The following is a 16,476-nucleotide window of genomic DNA, read 5'->3' as shown; positions in this document are numbered from 1 at the left end:
TTTGGGAGACCAAGCAGTTACAGTCCACCCCCTGAATATAACAGCCCATTTCCAATGAACTGCCTCTGGACATATTTAGCTGAGTTTCATTTATTTGCCAGTTTACGTATTCATTCAACAAACCTCTACGTTGCTACTGATATTTGCTACGTACTTTGCTAGGCACTGGGCATGTATCACTTCAGAAGACTAATTTTGCTGTCTCGGATTTCATCATCTGGCAGCAGAGACAGGCTTGAAAAAAGTAACTACATTGGATACTAAAGGCAAGGTAATTGTGAGCATGAGCCCACGGCCAGGGAGGCACAGATGAATCATGGTTCTCTGTACTTGGGAAGACCGGGTAAGGCTTCACAGAGCAAGTAGCCTTTGAGCTAAAAAGAGATTTCGGAATAAGAATTCTCTAAAGAGTGTTGCCAAAACTCCTGGAGGGAAACTCCTCCAAATTCGTCATGGCATGACTGGAATATGCAATAGAGTAAGAGGGTGGGTGTTGCTTACCTCCCTTTTCATTTTTACTTGAGAGAGGAAAAAAAATACAAGTTCAGCACCTTATGCAGTGCCTGGTAATGGTAGATATTGAATATATTTGCCAAATGAAGGAATACATTTATGTGTGCATATATTTTGAAAATTGTAGGGAAGAATACTTTTATTACTGTGAGAAGCTGGAGGATTCCTATCTTAGTTTTAGCATTCATACTTAGTATTCTGACTCAGGCATCATTTTTTATGTCAATGGGGTGGAACCAAAATGAATTTGTATATTAAATGTTCATTTAGGGACGTTACCCAAAACTTTTAAAGCTCTATGAAGGAGATTTTTTTTTTATTTTGTCTGCATACTAATGAAAAGTAAGCCTGTTTTCTTTTCCTTTTCTCATGTAGTTTTATTAGTGCTATCAAATTTAATGACACTTCTGCCCTTTTTTGCTGTCATACTATAATGACTTCAGATCCATATATGCTGATTTAGCTTTGAAAGCAAGTCGGGGAAAAAAGTAAATTACATTCTAACAGATTCTCCTTATGTTTGTATCGTTTATTTTTTCTGCTTGTATTCTCCAATACGTAGTGAAGTGTTTTTTTGAAACCAGAAGCTAAGAAAGCCTGCTGTACCAGCAGTACTTCTATTCGTTATAGTTGGGATGCCTTGCATTGAGGGTCAGCTTCGTGGGTGTGTGTCCCATGCAATTACAGTCACATAAGGCTCCACTCTTAGATGGGCCCTGCACTTAAAACTTAACGCAAGCATTCTCTTTCTCAAGGAAGCCATCCCGAGCCTCCACTTGCACTTAGATGCCCTCACTGTAACTTCTTTTGTCCCTGTGCATTCGTGTCAGCTGAGATGTGACCAGGGGTCCATTCTCAGTCCTTTTCTTGTCACCTCACTAACTATTGCTCTGTTCGGTCTCTTTACTTGATTTCTAGGACACCACTCTGTGCTGGTTTTCTTCTTACCTCCCTGGTAGCTCCTTCTCAACCTCCTCTGCTGGCCCCTCCTTCTTTCCTCAGCCTCCTAGAATTGGGATGCACCAGGGGCCAGGCTATGCCAACTTCTCTGTACCTATTCCTTCCTGAACTCATTGTTTCCTGGCGTCACGTGCCATCTATATGCCAAATTTGTATCTCTTTACGTGGCATCTCTACTTGGGTATCTAATACACACCTCAAACTTAGTAAGTCCAAACTGAATTCCTGAACTTGCTGCTCAAAATCATTCTACCTGATCTCCCCCCATTTCAATGGAAAGAATTCTGTTGTTGCTTAGATAAAAAATAATAATCACCTTCAATCTTGTCTTTCTTTCATATTCCCTCTGTTAGAAAATCTCGTTGGTTCTGTGTTGAAAATATAGAATCAGAATCTGGTTATGTCTTACCATCTATTAGGAGCTACAGTTATCGATCTCTGTTACTCTTAATACAGTGGCCAGAGTGTTCCTATTCCAATGAATCAAAATTCTGTAGCATTTTCCTGTTTAATTCAGAATAAAAGCCACTGTTCTCAGAATGGTCTACAAGACCCTCCGTGGTGTGACCTACCTCCCACTCACACCTTGCTCACCTCATTCCTACTATTTTCTCTCGTAAAGTCTGGTATCAGCCACACTGGCCCCTAGCTGTGCCTTCAGTTGCAGCACTATGTTGTCTTCTGTACCTAGAATGCTCTTAACTTGGTATCCACATGATTTATTCCACTGTTTTCAAATGTTTGTTCTATGGTATCTCCCCAGTGAAGCCTACCCAGACTTCTCTACACCAGTCGAACCCCCTTCCCAGTGCCCCTAATCTCTGTTACCCTGTTCTACTTTTTTCTTTTTCCATAATATTTATCATCCTCTATAATTACTTACTTATTTTCTGTTGTCTCTTGGTCTATGCCTGACACTTTAGATAATCAATTTTTGTTGAATGTTAAAAGAATGAAATATACCCAAAGATAACCCAAAGAGGTATGATTGTTCCTTTTTTTTCTCTTTATCTCTCTTTAATCCCTTTTTACTTATTCATGTTCAAAAGAATATTCCCTTTTGAAGATATTTCTACTTTGAATAGATGAATCTTTAATAAAGATTAGCTGACAGAAATATAAGTAATAGTATTTCCTGAAGAGCTAAAAATAATTTCAATTATATGACATACTTGAAGTTGTAAGAATATTAATCAACACCATTATACTTTACATTTTAATATTATAGCCAGTTAAGAGGTTACCTTCTTTCTTTTTTAATATTACCTAAATTATTCAAATCAGGAGTTGGAAAGATTTTTGTATAAGGGGGAAAGCATTGACATATCTCTAATTGTTGAGATAGCTTTTAAAATGTAGCTTATTGGGGCACCTGGGTGGCTCAGTCATTAAGCGGCTGCCTTTGGCTCAGGTCATGATCCCAGGGTCCTGGGATCGAGCCCCGCATCAGGCTCCCTGCTCCGCGGGAAGCCTGCTTCTCCCTCTCCCACTCCCCCTGCTTGTGTTCCCTCTCTCGCTGTGTCTCTCTCTGTCAAATAAATAAAATCTTTAAAAATAAATAAATAAAATGTAGCTTATTTGCCCTTATATACTGAATATTGCTGGGTTCTCTCTTGTGTAGAGATTTGACACCTTGAAAGCTAGATGGGTTAAGATTCCTCACAGACAGGCAGTACCTTAAACACAGGGAATGCCTCATTCAGTAACTGTTGTCGTGTGTTACACGTTTAGAATAAATTTAGCTTCAGAGAGGTCATGAGGTAAAACATAATGGGAAAGTTTCATGGTTGTTGTATATATAAAAACTATGCTTCTGAAATATATTTGTAATTATTAATAATGCCATTCATTAAAAGTAGTAATTTGTGCTTGCTTCGGCAGTACCTGTACTAAAATTGGAATGATACACGGAAGATTGGCCGGGCCTCTATGCAAGGATGACATGTAAATTCATGAAACATTCCGTATTTTTTCAAAAAATTAAAGATAGAATTACCATATGATCCAGTAATTCTACTTCTGGGTAATTATGTGAAGACATTGAAAACATCAGTTTGAAGACATATATTCATGCCTGTGTTTATTCACAATAGCCAAGATATGGAAACAACCTAAGTGTCCATTAGTAGATGAAGAAGATGTGGTATATGTATACGATAGAATATCACTCATCCATAAAAAATGAGTTAAATCTTGCTATTTGTGACAACATGAATGGACCTAGAGGGTATTATGCTAAGCGAGATAAGTCAGAGAGCGAAAGACAATACTATATGATCTCACACATGGAGTCTAAGAAACAAATGAATAAACAAACAGAAACAGACTCATAGGTACAGCAAAACTGTTGATTACCAGAGTGGGGAGGGGGTGGTGGGTGGGTGAAATAGGTGAAGGGGACTAAGAGCTATAAACTCAGAGTTATAAAATTAGTAAATCATGAGTTTATGATGTACAGAATAAGGGATATAGTCAATAATACGGTAATAGCTTTGTATGATGACAAAAGGTAACTAGAATTATTGTGGGGATCATTTTGTAATGTACAAAAACATCAAATCACTATGATGTATACCTGATACTAATGGGATATTGTATACCAGTTGTATTTCAATAAAAAAGCAAAAATAAATAAAAGTAATAATTTGTTCAATGATAAATGAGCTAGATTCCATTTAATATTCCTTTTTTAAAAGTATAATTTTATTTATTTTTTAATTTTATTTATTTTTTTTTAATTTTTTAAATTTTATTATGTTATGTTAGTCACCATACAATACATCATTAGTTTTTGATGTGGTGATCCACGATTCATTTTTTTTTTTATATAATACCCAGTGCTCCATGCAGTATGTGCCCTCCTTAATACCCATCACCAGGATAACCCCTCCCCCCTCCCCCCTCCCCTCTAAAACCATGTTTGTTTCTCAGAGTCCATAGTCTCTCATGGTTCATCTCTCCCTCTGAGGGAGAAAAGTATAATTTTAAATTATGAAAATAATATCATTACAGATTGTATAAAATAAAGAACAAAAAATTGGCCTTAAGTTTACCACTGTAACAGCCATTTTCATTTTGCGTGAGTATGTTCTTTTTGCGTATTTATCTTTCACACAGTCCTAATAGGGTACATAGTTTTCATCCTGTCTTTTTTACTTAGATATATGTCATGTCTTTTTCTTCGTGTTGCTATGTAGTCATTATCATAGTAATTTTCCAAGGTTACATAAGGGGTCCCTAGTGTAGCCATACCATAGTGAGCCTAAATATTTTCCAGGTGTTAGACATTTAAATTGCTTTCAAATTTTTTAAATCATAAATAACTTTATAATGAAAACTTTTGTGTTTGTAGCTTTTTTCTGGATCATTTTCCTAGGGTATATTCTCAAAGGTGAAATTCTTGTTTCACACAATATGAACATAGTAATGACTCTTGATATATTGCCAACCTACTTTCCCAAGTGATTGAACCAATTTTCCGCCTCTAGCAATGTATGAAAGTGAAGTTTCACTGCACCCTTTCCTGTGATTTCTCATTTTCCCCCCTCTTTCCTTGAACCTTGTATTGTTAGCATTAAAATGCTGGTATCCCATGGCAGGATGGGAATTTAGAGAGCAGTTCTGGGATGTCAGATGTCTGATTCTGTTTTTCTCTCAAAGAGAAGGGAGAGAACTGGTTGAATGTGCTTGATTTGGTTGTACATCAAAGGATTGGGAAAAAGATATACATTGTTGGACTGATCAGTTGAAGAAATTTGGTATTTATATCAAATTAGTGTATGTGATGTAATCTTGCCAACCATTTTTGCCATCACAGAGCTTTACTTTGCTGTTTTAGTCTGGAACAAATTGGTTCACAAAAAGACCTTACATTTATATGTTTTCTAAAATCTAAAGTGACATAAGAATCTCGCAACCCAGTTTTATACTTTCCAAACATTTTCACTTAATTTTGGAGGATCACATGATTCCATTTTTCTTAGAATTAAATAATTTATCCCTTAAGAGAGTTACATTCAGTTGTTCTTGCTAATGGAGGGTTGGATACTGGTATTGGTCATCCAAAGCTATAGATAAAGCAGCTAGAACTTTCCTCCATAAGTAATGGTGAATAGAGGCTGAGGAAAGAATTCTGTCTTGGAAAAGAGGTGAGAATGTTGGTAAGACTTTAGGTTAGCATCATTTTAATAGTAACTAGTTTACTAGTCTACTAACTTCACAGGTGAGACAGTGAATGGGCTGCTCCCATTTCTCGGGAGTTCTCCTTCCTTGACTCTGTATTACACAGGACATGAGGAAGGAACACTTGGCATATTCTAGGAACAGAAATAAAGACTTTGAGACTAGAAATTAGGGTATTTAGTAGTTGAAGTTGGAGAGCAGGGAAGATCCAGATCTTGATAGGAAGTTTAGAATTGGTTCCAAGTGCAACAGGGAGCTCTTGGAGGGCTTGAAGCAAGAGAGCCAAAGGATCTGCTTTATTTATAATTTTAATATTGTGGTCTAGAAAATTTTAGGAAAAGTGCATCTCAGAGAACTTTGGCACTTGATATACAGACAATTTGGATGATGCTTTAGAGTAAAGAGAGGAGACAGTTGTTACTTAAAGAAGAGGGGCTGACACTGAAATTTAGTTCACACCCACGTGTGTGCTTTTTTTCTCTTCTTGTCTCCCCTTGGTCTCAGGGCAGTGTGGCAAGCTGCTATTTAGGACAGATGGGGATGTCAGAGATTCCTCTCCTCCCTCCAGGTTTTCTCAGGCCTTGTTTTCACATCAGGTGATTTGCAGGGTCCTGCCCATGTCAGTGCTCCAGGAGTAACTGATCATACTGCTCTTTGCTTGGCAGCAACTCAGCCCCTGCAGTGAGCCAATGCCATGTTCATGATGAAAATGAACAGCCGATTGACTTGAGAGACTTTCAGACTTAACCCATCCCAGTCATTTCTTTATGCAGACCATCCCTGACTTGATGGTAGACTTACAGTTTTTCAACTTTATGATGGTGCAAAAGCCATAGGAATTCAGTAGGAACTGTACTTCGAATTTTGAACTTGGATCTTTTCCTGGGCTAGCATTATGCAGGATGTCCCCTCTCGTGATGCTGGGCAGGGGCAGCCAGTTCCCAGACCACCACACACTCATGAGGGTCAGTGACTGATCCTATTGACAACCATTCTGTCTCCATGCGATCATTCTGCTTTTCACTTTCAGTACAGCGTTTAATAAATTACATGCACTGTCCAACTTTATTCTAAAATAGGCTTTGTGTTAGATGATTTTGCCCAGTTGTCAGCTAATGTAAGTGTTCTGAGCACATTTAAGGTAGGCTTAGCTAACCTATGATGTTTGGTAGGTTAGGTGTGTTCAGTGCATTTTTGACTTACAGTATTTTCAGCTCACAGTGGGGTTTATGGGGTCGTAACCCCATAGTAAGTGAAGGAAGATCTATACCTTCTTACCCTTAGTCCCCTGTCCTTCCCAGTGATAGCAGGTGGGGAGAAGTGTTCCTAGACATTGCAGGAGGATCATTGAGAGTCTCTCTTTAGGCATTTAAAATTGAATAAGGAGCAATTTACTCTGCTGCCTGACACTCATACCAGTAAGCTGCCAAACAGTACCCTGAGTCTGAAAGGGGGCAGAGAAGTGACAGGAAAGGTGGGCTCTGCAAGTGGGGTTTGGGGCTTGGAGAAATTCTGTTGAGCATGAAAACACTGAGATTTTTGCTAGTTAAGTTCTGATATTTGAATCAGTTTTTCACTAACCTGATATTCCAGAGCTTCCTTTAGTTTAAATGAGATGCAGAAGCTGCTTAACGGAAAACAATGAGAGACTAGATTACTTTACCTGCTTATTCTGTTTCCTTGAATTGCTTTTCCCTTAATTACCTTTACTCTAATTCCAGTTTCTTTTTCAACACAAGGTTGCTTGTGCCCCCTCCACCTCCCTCCACCTTCTCTGTATTTCCTCAGTGTCCTGTTTGTTCTTCTCTCGAAGATTGGTGGCACTTAACACATTGTGACCAGCATTCTCTTCCCTTTAGACTGTAAGTTCCCTGAGGATTGGGATCGTGGCTTATTCATTACCATCTCCTCTTGTGCTTGGCATATTTCCTTCGGATTATATGAATTTACTATGTTTTAAATTTTTTATTTTGGTGGAAATCTTTGTTGGAAAATTCTGTAATATACCCTCACGCCACCTTAGGATGAGAGAGACGTTGAACATTTTCTTATGGCCATGGGACAATCATTTTGCTTTCCATTTATTATTCTTGACTTCTGAGGTATCCGAGACCATATTTCCTGATATTAAAAACTTCAGAGCATGCAACGTTTAAAATAAAGTTTCAATTTTAGTTTTTGAAATTATTTTGTTTCTCCCTCCTTGTTACAACTGATCCGGTCTACTGCTTATAGGGTGAGGCTTGATTTCACATGTGCTTGCCGCGGCGGGGGGGGGGGGGGGGAGGGGGGGCGGAGAGTGAGGTCTTTGAACTGTCTGTTAGAATGGAAAATGCATAAGCTTTGCAGTAAGGTTGTCACACAGAGCCTTCTTAGGTCAACGGCCAGGCCTTGAGTCAGTAAGGTAGCTAGATGTCTGCTGTATAAAGAAGTATGTGGTTACTTTCAACCACAAAGACTTCCTTCCTTCTAACTTTCACAATTCGAAACATTTTTACAGAAGCAGTCACCCTCATCCTTTTTGTTTACCCAGCTCTGACAGTGCCAGCCTGCTAAGCCAGGCAAGCACTCCCCTCAGGACTTTTGTATTTGCCATTCTCCCAGCCTGGATTGCTCTTTCGCCAGATATTCTTATGGTTGGCTTCCTCACTTCCTTCAGCTCTTTCTTCAGACATCACCGTCTTTGAGATGCCTTCCGTGACTACTTATATAAAATAGTACCAATCCCCATGCCTCCCCCAGCCTTTCCTTTCCCCTTTATCCTGTGTGGTAGGTTGTTATAATAATGAATCATGATTCTCTGTATCTCAGCCCCTATGTGGAGGATCATTGCTCTTCCCCTCACCCAGAAATACACTGTATTTGTCCATTCTTTTGAATCTGTGCTGGGCCTTGTGACTTGCTTTAAATAATAGAATGTGGCAGAAGTGCAAATTCTAGAGTGGTACTGACGTGGTGACTCTCAGCTATATGTGACCACTTGTATTTAAATTAAATTAATTACAACTAGATAAAATTTAAAATCCAGTTCTTTAGTTCAATTAGTCATATTTCAAGTACCAAATGTTGCAAGCCACCTGTTCCTACCATATTAGACAACATGGTTTTAGAGCATTTTTATCTGTGCAGGAAGTTCTGTTGGACAGAGCTGTTCTAGAGTCTATGTCTTAAGAAATCTTGCAGCTTTCACTCTACTCTTTGGGAACACTAACTACCAGGCTTCAAAGAAGCCCAGTCTAGCCTACAGGGCATTTAGAGTCTATAGAGAGGGAAACTGTGGTATTCCAGCCAGTAGCTCACAATATTTTCTAGACACGTGAATGAACCCATCTTGGACTTGCAATCCCAGTTAAATGACAGGTGGAGTGATCTCTGGTGGCAGAGGAGATGGGTAACTGGCCGATCCAAAAAATCTTGAATAGTAAGTTGTCATTGTTTTAAGCCAATACGTTTCAGATGGATTTGATACACAATAGTAATAACAGATTCACCCTTCAATCTAATGACTCCAGTAGTTTTGGGAAACTATGCTCTATGCAGTTACCTCATGGGTTAGGATGTGTAAAAAAAAGGGAAGATGGAGTGAGCCCATACCACACCTCTCAGTGAAATCTGTTACTTGTTTATCTAGGGAGAAAAACAAGATTTTTGCTATTAATTCAACAATAATCAACAATAAAGTAAAAGGCTTAGTATTGACTAGCTGATAATTAGTTAATAGGAAGGAGTGCCTGGCTAGCTCAGTGGGTGGAGCATATGACTCTTGATCTCGGTGTTATAAATTTAAGCCCCATGTTGGGTGTAGTTATTACTTAAAAATAAAATCTTCTAAAAAATACTTCTGTAATTAGATGATAGGAGAAAGCTAACTCTGCCTCAAAAAATTAATTTCCTTTTTTTAAATTTTATATTATGTTATGTGAGTCACCATACAGTACATCATTAGTTTTTGATGTAGTGTTCCATGATTCATTGTTTTCTTTTTAAGGATTTTATTTATTTATTTGATAGAGACAGACACAGCGAGAGAGGGAACACAAGCAGGGGGAGTGGAAGAGGGAGAAGCAGGCTTCCCGCAGAGCAGGGAGCCCGATGCAGGGCTCGATCCCAGGACCCTGGGACCATGACCTGAGCCCAAGGCAGACGCTTAAAGACCAAGCCACCCAGGCACCCCTCATTGTTTTCGTATAACACCCAGTGCTCCATGCAATACATGCTGTCAATAATTTGCAAAGAATATAGTTCAAATAACCCAGAGCTAACTGGAATCCAATAATTTAGGATATCCAATTTAGGGTAATCACGTGTGGGAGACTTTGTTATATTTTGCTCCTCCCTATTTTGGTATCCTACCTAGTATTTAATCTGAAAGCATTCCTTCTTTTATTCCTTATTCCCTAAGCATTTATTGAGTACTTTCTATATATGTCTAAGCAAACACTGAAGAGAATTTCGAATGATTAAGATGTGAGCCTTTATCCTAGAAAAACTGACAATATAATGGAGGGGACAGATGCACAATCACAGTATATTAGGATGAGCTATGCTAGAGAAATAGGAAGTGCTCTGGAAACTGAGGGGGTATATACTGAACATACAGAATGAGCTACTCCTTTGCGGATGGGTGGGGTTAGAAGTTAGACATAATCAGATTACCTTGGGAACTTTTTTGGGAGAACAAACAGAATTATTATTTTATTTTAATACTAACTTTATTGAGATATTATTCACACAGCATAAAATTCAAGTGAATAGTTCAGTAGCCGTTAGTATATTCACAGACGTGTACAGCCATCATCACTATCTAGATTTAGAACATTATCCCAAAAAGAAAACCCACACCCATGAGCTGTCACTCCCCCATTTTTCCCCCAACCATCCAGCCCTAAGCAACCACTGTTCTACCATGTGTCTCTATACCCTTATCCCTTTGGGCATTTCATATTAATGGGCTTCTGTGTCTGGCTTCTTTCACTTAGCATAACATTTTCAAAGTTCCTCCATGTTGTAGCATGGATCATAGTATTTCATTCAGTTTTACTGCTGAATAAGACTTTCATTTTATGGATATACAACATTTTGTTTATCTGTTCACCAGTTGATGTTTGGGTTGTGTCCATATTTTGGCGATTAATGAATAATATTGATATGAACATTCATATATAAGTTTTTATGTAGACATATACTTGCAGTTCTCTTGGGTATGTACCTACAAGTGGAATTGCTGGGTTATGTGGTAACTCTATGTTTAACGTTTTAAGAAACTGCCGAATTGTTTTTCAGAGTGGCTGCACCATTTTATCATTCCACCAGCAGTATAAAAGTTTCCAACTTTTTCACATCGTTGCCAATACTTGTTATTGCCTGAGAACAGAATTGTTTTGAATGAAAATATAAAGTCATTAAAATAGAAAAATTCCTATTAGATTATGTTATACTCACTTTAGGCAGCCCATGTATAAGTCATGTGATATTAGAACCTAAAGCTGGATGCCACTTTGTAGCTCTGTATACAAAACAACTCTGTTAGGGTCTAATTATCTTATCATTAATGTTCACCAGGTGGTTAGGAAATGCTGGTTTTCTTTTATGTCTAATGAGAGGTAAAGGGTGGTGAAATGATTATGTGTATAATACTGTTGAAAGTTAAACCCCATTTCTGACATGCAGTTAAATGTAATTGAAATAGGACAAATTGAATAATAAAATTAAATTTGCAAAATATCATATGAACAGGTATTATTAAATGTATGCTCTTCTCTAGAATATTTGGTGGTGGTGAGTTGGCATTAGGGCTTGAGCCCCACCTGCCCACACTCTCCTCTTCTGCTTCCCTCTCTTGGCATATTGAAGGAGTTCATCAGACATTCCCCTGCCAACGCCCTATGCAGAGAGATTGTTTTAAAAAGTGCTGAGGTTTCATGTGGTTAGGAAGGAAAATAGATTCTCCAGTCCTGTGGGGCATTCTCAGACTCAGATTTGTTTTTCATGAATCTGGGAGACCTGACAATGGTACTGTAAAAAAAACAGGAGTGTGAATTGGACAGTCATAGCCCCCTACTATCTTGTCCAGCTCTTCAGTGGCTTCCCAGTGCCCATCATTGGTTGTGTCATGCTCTGTTAGGACATCATACAGTGGTTTTTGTGACCTGATATCTGCTCGGCTCTTCACTAAACGTTTATAGTTCCCTAAGTGCGCACACGGTCATACTCCCTTATTCTTCTGCTAGTTCTTAGTTTCCTCTTTTGGAAATACTCTTCTCTCTCTACAAGACTCCATTTAGACACCACCTCCATGAGGAAGCATTTCCGAGCCCCCTAGCTCTACCAGGTCCCAAAGCGCTGACGTTGGGTGCCTCGTTTACCACAGTGAAAAGCAAAAAGCAAACAAACAAAAAACCCCAGGAAATGTCCTTGGCCTTGTGGAGCTTATCTTTTATCTGAGGGAAACAGATGAAAAAAAAAAAAAAAGATGAGAAACAATAACCATAATAACTAAATACCTACTTTGCCTAGTGGAAGGTGATGGGAAATGTAGCGGATGCGAGAGGTGGAATTCTACATTAAATAGTATGGGTGGGTGGGCCTCATTGAGAAGGCCTCTTGGGAGGAGGAATATGCCATGTGGATATCTGGGGAAAGAAGCCTTCCAGGCAGAGTAAACAGCCAGCCAGTGAAATCTCCCATCACAAGAGCATTTGGGTTAAATTGGTAAAATTCCAGCCATCAAGGAAGTTGACTGGCGAGTGTTCCCAAGTGTCCTTTCTGTAGACAAATATATATTTCCATTTGGATGTTTGAAGTTCTAAAAATAGTTTGTTTTTTTAAGATTTTATTTAGTTATTTGACAGAGAGAGACACAGCTAGAGAGGGAACACCAGCAGGGGGAGTGGGAGAGGGAGAAGCAGGCTTCCCGCTGAGCAGGGAGCCCAATGCGGGGCTGGATCCCAGGACCCTGGGATCATGACCTGAGCCGAAGGCAGACGCTTAATGGCTGAGCCACCCAGGCACCCTGTCTAAAAATAGTTTTAACAAAAATCTCTCCAATGCTATTTCTGTTCCCCAGCCCCCTAGCCAATGCACATTTTGCGGACTCATAATAATCCAGAACTCCCAGTTGGGCACTACTGTACACCTAAATCATATGGATCCTGTTATTTTCTTTCTCCACCATGAGATCGGGATTCACCCTCTGTGAAATATATGCCCCGTAATCATTGTGTGTTTCCAGAGGACCAGTACTGCTTCTGTGCTCCCTTCTCTAAGTCACATTCCTTTATTCTCTATCTTCTCTCAGTTTTTAATTTCCTTCCCCATCATCACCTAGATGGTGTTTCCACCAGGCTTCCCTTTTGTAAATACTGCCCGTGAATCCTCATCCTATTTGATCAACCAGAAGGAGGAGGTGTTCTTCGGATTCCTTCACTTTTCTTTTAGCAGCTTGCGTTAAATAGGTTCATGTCTGGGACTTCACTTTCAAAAAGAAGAAATCTAGCGCAGCCCTTGCACATTATTTTAAGAATCTTTACCTCTCCCACATTTACTGGTTAGATTTGGGTTTGGGAGGAATAAATACTCTGGGTCACTAAAATTTTTATAAATCTGCTATATTACCCAGTTTTTCACTGCTGGCTTTTAAGCAACATGCTCTTTCGTATCATTATTTTATATTTTATATTTCCAGGTGCTTTGGGAAGTAAATACTAGGAGTATTTTCATCAATCTAGAGCTTCTTGCTGTAACAACACAATAATCTAAATTTAAAGAATAGGCTCAAGACCTGGAAATGTGTGTATATATTTCTGGATTAAAATGTATTTCCCTGTTTCTCTTATGTCTCTTTCTGTTTCCACGTATCAGAAACTTTAAATGTCAGAAGATCATCTTATTTGTCTTGAATGTCACACCTTGGGACTTCTTCACAAGCCACATTTCTCAATAGAGATGGTGAAGGTTTTGTCACATAGTCATTTGATGCTCACAGGTGCTAACTGATGTGGGGATTTACTGATTTGTGCTTGCTTCACAATCTGGTTATGTAGATGCTATAAATTTATCCATGGATTTTAGAGAATGGTGCTTTTTTGCTATTGTTCACTTTATCCTTTTAAATTTTTTGTCAAGATAATAATTGTAAATAGTCAAATTGTACTTACAGTGCTTATTGCAAAAACCAACGTTCTGTTCTGTCATTCATCTCCTCTCACCCTTCCCCACTAGCAATGTTCTCTTTTAAACTCATTACCGGTGGGGTACCTAGGTAGCTCAGTTGGTTGAGCATCTCACTTGATTTTGGCTCAGGTCATGATTTCAGGGTCCTGGGATGGAGCCCCGTGGCCTCGTGTTCAGCAGAGAGTCTGCTGGAGATTCTCTCTCTCCCTCTGCACCTCCCCTGACCTGCTCACTCACACTCTCTGTCTCTCTAAAATAAATAAATAAAATCTTTACAAAAAAATAGAACAAATTCATTACTGGTGTTTTTCTGGTGTTTAGCTCTGGTTTTCACATCAGATGATGATTCTGGTGTTTCTAGATTTTTTTTTCTTTTATTTACCGGGGATGAGGATTTAGCCCTGTCATCCCAACATAGTTATGCCAAATGCTATTTGAAAAAAATAGTTGTGTTCAGAAACAAAAATTGTGTTGATTCTAAAATAGTACTAGAATACAATATTTTAGAAAACAATAACCAGAGTTTTCATAATGCATTATCAGGTAACTGTACCTCAGCAAAATATTAGAGCCAGGAGGTGTTTATGTGTATAATTTTAAGAGGATAACAGTAATATTAGCAACAATTTTGGTTTCACTCCAGCATTCAAATAGCACATGAGAAAATCTTCATTTCCTCTTACCTTGCAATAGTCAGTGAGTGAGCTTTGTTTTTAAACTCTAGTCAGAGTCTTAATCACCAAACATTTTATGGGAGCAGAGGTGAAAATTTAACCCTACTTAAAAGAACAAAAGTACTAAAGGCAGACTGTTCTGAGAATCATAAATTTGCATGAAAAACCTCACAAGGGAAAAATCGTAATTGCCTCAGCATGAGAGATGGAACGTATTTGAAGATAATTGGAGACTGTCTTTTATGTGTTCTCTTTGGTTTAGTTTTGATTTCATGTACTTTAATTTGTATCCATCTCTTAGTTTTTTTCCTTAATATATTCTAAAGAATGTAAAACACTTCTGAGGATCTCATTACTACTTGTGAAATTGCCTGCTTCTGTACTATTGGATGTAATTTTTTTTGTCAGTCTCATAAGAAAAAGGTATCTTTGAACAGGCTATTCTATTTTAGTAATCTGACAGGAGTGATAACCCTAAAAGTACAGTTTGTGTAAGCTCAAATATACTATAACAATTTCCCTTAGGTGAATATTGTAAAGATTTTTGTTCTGCATCTTTAAGTCCTATCATCTTTTTGCTTTTATTCATGTTTCATCATTCATATGTGTAAAGTTTATATTTTCACTTCTGACTTTGCTTAAATGGTTATTAGTCATTCCCTAGACAACTATGGTCCATAGTCTAATTGAAGATGTTTCATCACTTGGTGAACACAGGAGTTTACAAATTCAACTTTTGCTTCTCTTTGCAAAGGCCCTGAGACGAGAGTTAAAGGAAAAGGAGTATTCTGTTCTAAATGCCATAGACCAAGCTCGAGTTTTCCTGGCTGATCAGCCAATTGAGGCCCCTGAAGAACCAAGAAGAAATCTACAATCAAAAACAGGTGAGATTGGTTTCTTTCGTACGTCATAAGAACACATGTGAGAGGAACAGAATACCAAAATCAAGTAGGAAATTTCCTTACGGTATTTTAGGATCTAATATTAAAATTTTTCTTTGGAGTGTTAGTTTAATCGAATATGTCATTATTTAATAAATATCTAGGTTTTTACATTAAAAATGAGATGACTGTATACATCAATATCCTTGTTTTAAAGGAAATTAACTGCAGACAAATAGATTTAGTAAAAGGCATACTGTAACTAAAAGTAATTTCTTTGAGAAAGAAAAATTTGTATTTCTTATATTCAAACAAATTACATGATAAATGATTGCAACCAAAGGAGTGGTTTTTAAAATACAATATACATAAGTATATAAATAATCAAAGTTTTTTTAAGCTTCTGTTTTTTTCAGATTGCTTTTTAAAATAAGGCACTAAAGTAAAACACCTTTCTTTTACAAGCAGACAACAGAATTTATTTAATTGAAAATTAACCTATTCGTGTACTATTTATGTACTTTGGCTGAAAAGAAACAGAAACTACCTTCTTAGCAAATAGCAGTAAATCACACAGTAAATTTAAGAGATGAATTTGGGACCAACATAGATCTTTATTATGATTTTTCACTGTTGGCAATAAAGGCATTCTGATGCATTTTTAAAAACAAACATGCCATTCCAAATATTTTCTCATCATTCACTTCACATAGCGAAGGCAGACCTGAAAGACTGCCTCATGCTGTGTCCAGCAGCATAATTCATGAGCATTTATTACTTGTAAGGAAAGTACAGTTGAAAAATGCTTTCTTTGTAGCTGAAACTGAAGCAGACATTTGGACAAGTAGCCATTTTCCTTCTCAGCCTTTGTCAGAGTAGCCTTACTTCAATCTGAATAAATTTCCTGTCAAGATCATGATCTTAACCCTCTAAGCCTAGCTTTATATGTGTGTCTGTGTACATACACAACACACACACAGCATATTTATTATCTTTTCTAGCATTCATGTTTATTTTCTGCTGGTAGCATCATCGTCTTTCCAGTCAGCCTACTGGCGACTTAAGTCATCAGTGGGCTTCTACCTTTCAACAAA

General features: G+C 38.0%; 1 protein-coding gene and 1 non-coding gene across 14 annotated transcripts in view; both read left to right on the top strand.

Moving 5' to 3' along the window:
* The window catches only part of UTRN (utrophin), a 500,526-nt gene that overhangs the window by 370,324 nt on the left and 113,726 nt on the right, over positions 1 to 16,476 (top strand). For all 13 annotated transcript variants that reach the window (XM_027601866.2, XM_027601862.2, XM_027601867.2 and 10 more), the window contains one exon: positions 15,256 to 15,385. In XM_027601866.2, coding sequence (XP_027457667.2) covers positions 15,256 to 15,385 — 130 coding nt within the window. The remainder of the gene's footprint in view (positions 1 to 15,255; positions 15,386 to 16,476) is intronic.
* On the top strand, positions 3,339 to 3,445 carry LOC113928136. The gene has a single exon (XR_003521817.2). It is a non-coding gene; the product is annotated as a U6 spliceosomal RNA (small nuclear RNA).

This window comes from Zalophus californianus, chromosome 7 (assembly GCF_009762305.2).
Source record: "Zalophus californianus isolate mZalCal1 chromosome 7, mZalCal1.pri.v2, whole genome shotgun sequence".
Classification (NCBI taxonomy): Eukaryota; Metazoa; Chordata; class Mammalia; order Carnivora; family Otariidae; genus Zalophus; species Zalophus californianus.
Note: the sequence above shows the minus strand (reverse complement) of the source record. Positions and strands in the feature narration are given on the sequence as shown.